Source organism: Notamacropus eugenii, chromosome 5, assembly GCF_028372415.1.
Source record: "Notamacropus eugenii isolate mMacEug1 chromosome 5, mMacEug1.pri_v2, whole genome shotgun sequence".
NCBI classification, from domain to species: Eukaryota; Metazoa; Chordata; class Mammalia; order Diprotodontia; family Macropodidae; genus Notamacropus; species Notamacropus eugenii.
Genome location: NC_092876.1, coordinates 22,920,616 through 22,926,296, shown reverse-complemented (window position 1 = coordinate 22,926,296; position 5,681 = coordinate 22,920,616). Strand labels below are relative to the sequence as shown.

General features: G+C 37.9%; 1 protein-coding gene across 1 annotated transcript; it reads right to left on the bottom strand.

Annotated features, from left to right (window-relative positions):
- Positions 1–210: 210 nt before the first annotated feature.
- Positions 211–2,229, bottom strand: LOC140503589 (olfactory receptor 13H1-like). Its single transcript, XM_072607720.1, has one exon. The coding sequence runs from the start codon at positions 2,151–2,153 to the stop codon at positions 1,221–1,223; it is 933 nt and encodes a 310-aa protein (XP_072463821.1). The 5' UTR covers positions 2,154–2,229; the 3' UTR covers positions 211–1,220.
- Between the last annotated feature and the right edge of the window lie 3,452 nt (positions 2,230–5,681).

Sequence of the window (5,681 nt, the reverse complement as noted above, 5' to 3'; positions counted from 1 at the left end):
CCTCCCTCACTCAAAACAAAGTCAAGTACAAATCATGTCATTATTTCTTTGATGGCAGTCTTGTTTTTGTTATTATCTGTGATGGTATTAAGAGCATGCAGAGGTGGCATGTGTCAGGAATTTTTAAGGAAGAAGACTAGAGACTATTACAATATTTTACAGATGCCTTCTGTTGTTAGCTTTTAGGAAGAATAATTATTTCACAGAAAATGCTTTCTATTATACAACCAGAGATTTAGAGATGGAAAAGACCTTAAAAAGTCTCTTTGGCTGAGTGAATAGAAAATTAGGCTTGGAGTCAAGAAGACTTCTGTCCAAATTCTATGCCAGACTCATTAGTTTACTGTTCATAGATAAGCCAATGAATTGCATTCAGTCTGTTTCCACATCTAAGAAATAGTGACAAGGATTTCATTTGATTCAAAGGAGGTTGTAATGAACAAAATGATGACAAAAAGGAAAGTGTTTTGAAGGATGAAATCACTCTGTGAAAGCCAGTTATTATTTTTATGGTTGTTTTTGTTAGTCATAATGTAAAATTTCATTTTACATACTAGCAAAGTGGCCCAGGGCAGCTCAGTTGTGCAGTGCATGTTGGGCCTGGAGTCAGAAGGGCTCATCTTTGTGAGTTCAAACCTGGCCTAAAACACTTACTAGCTGTATGACTCTGGACAAATCACTTTACCCTGTTTGCCTCAGTTTCCTCTTCTGCAAAATGGACTGGAGAAGGAAATGGCAAACAGCTCCAGTATCTCTGCCAATAAACCCCCAAAATAGGGTCATTAAGAGTTGTAACTGAAAATGACTGAACAACAAAAAACTGAGATTCAGAGAGTTTAAGTGAATTGCCCAAATTCATGCTACTGACAAGTGGCAGAGGGGCAGAGGTGGGTTCTGATTCCAACACCAGAGTTCTTTGCACTGATTCACACTACCTCAAGGTGAACTTCTGGGCAGGGGAAGGTCATTGATGAAATAAGGGAGATTTTTGAGATTTTTCCTCAAGGTGAACTTGTTATGTACAAAGGGAGTGTTTAGACTTTCTGAGACAGCTAAAGCTCCACTTCTGAGAAAGCAACTGCCTAAGATGCCAGCTCATCATTTAATGCCTCAGTGATTACAGGGGTTTTTGGAAAAGAAAACTTTTCTTTTTTCATTAGTAAAACCATCACTTCTTTCATTTTCTCCAGTTTTCTTAAAAAGTAACCAAATATCTCCTCTTAGGAGACAGTCTTCTCCCCTACTAGCTTTCTTAATGCCATCTTCACATCCTTATTCCTAAGACTATAGATGAGGGGGTTGAGCATGGGTGGAAGGATACCATACAGCATAGAGATGACCTTGTCCTGATCCTGGCTGGCCTTGTCCTGGGGAATCATGTACACAGATATGGCTGTACCATAGAAGATAACTACCACAGTTATATGGGAGCTACAGGTGGAGAAAGCCTTCTTTCGACCCTCTACTGAGTGCATCTTCAGGACAGCCCCAAGGATGCGCCCATAGGAGGCAAGAATGAAGGTAAAAGGTGCAAGGAGAGTTAGGGAACTGGTGGCCATCATCAACCACTCATAAAACTTCAGATCATTGCAAGCATGCTTGAGGATGGCCAAGAGTTCACAAGAAAAGTGATTGATCACGTGATGGCCACAAAACTCCAGTGGCATTGTAAGGGTTGGAACCACAGTCAGAAGAAAGGCTGTCACCCAAGACACTGCTGCTAGTTTGACACAAAGCTGGGGACTCATCCTAACTGGATAACGCAGTGGGTCTCCAATGGCAATGCACCGATCATAGGCCATGACTGCCAGAAGGAGGCATTCCACAACCCCAAAATAAAGGCCAGCACACATCTGTGCCAGACACTGGCCCAGGGAGATGGAGGGAATCTTGGCTAAGCAGTTGATGAGAACCTGAGGCACACTAGCTGAAGTGTAGCACATATCCAGGAAGGACAGATTACTGAGGAAGAAATACATGGGAGTGTGGAGCCGGGAATCAAAGTGGATCAAGAAGAGAATGAGGCTGTTCCCAAGTAATATGATAAGATAGGACATCAAGAGCAAGCAGAAGAAGATGACTTGAACTCGAGGATACTCTGAGAGTCCAACTAGAATAAAATAAGTCACATCTGTTTCATTTCCTCCATCCATGGCCTTCTCTCTTCTCTATCTGGAGTAAAATAGAAAAAAAAAGTCACCACTTTTTTCAAATTGTGACTATTTTGGCAGATACTTTGGATGTCAGACCAGTTTGCATGAGCCATTTTGACCAAGATCTAAATTTCTATGATTTCATAAAGCCCTATACACCTTCATTAAAGGCTTCAGGAGATTATGAAATAATAATACATATTTTCCAATTTTTTGGAATGTCATTTTCTACTCAAAGACTTTCCTGATTCCCCCAAATGTTAGTTCCCCCCTTAACTAATTTTAAGTATATTAATTAAAATATATTATACATTATCACATTATTATACTATATATTACATCATTATGTATTAGGACATTATACATACATATATATATCATATATGTGTGCATAGACATATTCGTTCTATATACACTTAGGCATGTATATATGTCATTGATTGATTTTCTGTGACTTTCTGTGCTTAGGCAGCTTCTCATATGTCACATACCTAACCCATTGTTTAACTCATACTTTAAATTCTTCTCATCTCGTGGGACTCATTATTACTTATAGCTCACTAATGTGGACTTCAAGAGTCCATCATCAACCTTAATGGTTTGATAAGAAATCCACATGGACCTTTTATGGAAATATTGGATTAAAATAGTAAAAAAAACAACATACATATCCATGTATTTAACAATTAGAGAGTAGGGAGAGAAAATATGGAATACTGGGAAAAGTACAGACCTAAAAGTCAGGAGTCTCAGATTCCAATTGGTTTTGTTTCTAACTTCCTGGATCTTCTGAGCCAAGTAATCTGTTGTTGTTGTTAAGTCATTTTCAGTTTTGTCTGACTCTTTCTGACCCCATTTGGGGTTTCTTTGGCAAAGGTGCTGGTGTAATTTGCCATTTACTTCTCCACTCATTTTATAAATGAAGAAATAGGGTTAAGGGACTTGCCCAGGGTTACACAGCTAGTAAGTATCTGAGGCCAGATTTGAACTCAGGAAAATGAGGCATCCTGACTCCAGACCTGGCACTCTATCCACTGTGCCACCTAGCTGCTTACCTAGAAATAAATTTACTTTTACTGATTAGCAAAAAAATGTCTTATTTTAAACATATTAGCTGGGTAGAAAGGGCATTGTAATTAGGAGCAATATTTGACTTAGAGTCCTAGCTCTATCAGTTACTACATGTAGAAATCAAGTCAAGTGCATTCTCAAACTCATCTTCTTTATTTATAAAATGGGAATAGTAATATATCCACTAACTAACTTGTAGGTTTGTTGTATATCTACAACAAGATAATGGACATGAAATACTATGCAAATACGACCTATTATTTTTTGGAGGGACATAATCCTTTTAAAGTATGTTCCAAGTGATTACAAGGTCAGGTTAATAGAAGGCCAAACTTGTCACAAAGAATTGCAAAAATCCTCTATTACTCAGATTAAAATTTGGCTGTATGTAGTATGGTTTGACATTAATGGACCATGGCATTTATATCTTCTTTATATACACACCTTGTTATTGAAGTTGCTTATTGCTTATAAGAGGATTTATTTAGAAAGATGTATGAAATTATAGATAAGCAGTCATTCACAGGGGTAGCAGATGGAGTCCTAGGCAGGAGTCACAAATTTGATTCTAGCTCCAGTTTGGCTTCAAAGGGATTGGGGAGGGAATAAGTATTTATATGGTGCCTACTATGCATCAGGTACTGTGTGCTAAGCCCCACAACCAACCTGAGAAGTAGGTCCTATTATTATTCTCATTTTACAGTTGAGGAGACTAAGGCAAAGAGAGCTTAAGTGACTTGACTGTGATCACATAAGTGTTTGAGGTTGGATCTGAACTTAGATTTTCCTGACTCCAGACTCAGTGCTCTATCTAGAACTAACTCAAGCTTACTGCAGCATTCAACAAGTCACTCTGCCTCTCTTTTTCCTCATCTGTAGACAGAAGAGATTTTTCTGCATGATTTTTAACATACCTTATAGCTCTGCCTTTTATGTTCTGTTTTCCAGTAATCCATCTACTTCTCAATTCTCTAATCCATGTTATAGCTTGAATATTCCACCCTGTAAGATTCCACATTCCAGCTCTCACATTTTCATTCCCATGATCTAATTTAGTTTCCAGTTTTGTTCTGTAATTTACATCTTGAAGGTCTTCTTATATTACTCCTGGTATATTTGTGCTTTTGCTATGATACTCAATGTTTCTAAGGGTGGTTCTATGCTATGGCATTTTATATAGGCATTTTATCTTTATACAAGTCCAATACCGGCCAGCACACATGAGAATGTTAAGGAGAAATGAGAAAGAAGTAACAATGGTGAAAGAAACTGAAAATCCTTACCAGGAGGGAAGAGTAGAACACTTGACATGTTCAACCTAGAGAAGAGGAAACTAATTCAAGATTCTTGATCAATTAAGCCTATGGAAGACTTTAGAAGAGAGAGTAATTCAGAAATAACTCTTTTGATCTGTGCCTTAACAAGAAAAATGTGTCTAAATGAAAGCGGATGATGTTTCTGATATACCAGTTCCAAAACGAGGTTCTTTGACTCCAAATCCAGCAAAGAGTAGACAGAGTAGTGTGGAAAGAGCTCAGAATTTGGAGTCATGATATTGGTTTGTCTTGACTCTGGAACTTCTTGGCAATGCTATGACAGGTAAGTCCCTCCTTTCCTCATTTCCAAAACAGTAGGGTTAGATTTAATCTCATTTTTAGTGAAAAAAAAAAAGTATTGGACACAGATTCGGGAGACCTGTGTTCAAGTCAAAACTTACGCACTTTTTGACAATGAGCCAACTAAATCACCTCTCTAAACCTCTGTTTCATCATCTATTAAATCAGAATGATTGTTGCATTATTTTGCCACACTAGATTAAAAATAAAATGTTCATTACCCTATTACTCATCTATGGTATTGACATTTTCTGAGATCATTATGGATTCCTGAGGAAACTCCAGGCATGGAGTTTGTAACTGTACAGCCATGCACTTCAAGTCCAAGGATAGAAGAGACGTGCAGATATCATAGATCACTTATTGGCCAATAGGCTGCTCATGGTGAATAGATCTTCATCCCTGAAAACCTTCTGACTTGTTCCACTTTTGAATCCTATATTCAAGACATAGGGAAATCCATTCTTCATAGATCAAAGCCTTGTCACTTCTGAACGGGGATGATGATTACCTTATAGACTCCTGGAAGGAAAATGATTGTTTTGAAAAGAACACTATCCATATTTTTTCCCAGACCAGTACCACAGTCTATTCAGCTTCGAATGGAGACATAATACAGAATGGAAGAGACATGATGAGGATGAAGTTTTAAGGCTAGGTTGAAATTAGACAAATGAACAAATGGAGGAGACAAGTCATTCTAGGCAAGTTGAGAGTTGTGTGATATTAACCTTGACTCCCCCTTCCCAGGAAGTCCTGCCTCTTTGGTTTTGTAAAATCATAAATTTGGTACTTTTATCAAAAATATTGCAACACTATTTTATCTACATCTGTGTACATG

Excerpts from the sequence above, each read along its gene's own strand:
- LOC140503589 (XM_072607720.1), bottom strand. The coding sequence starts at position 2,153 with ATGGATGGAGGAAATGAAACAGATGTGACTTATTTTATTCTAGTTGGA.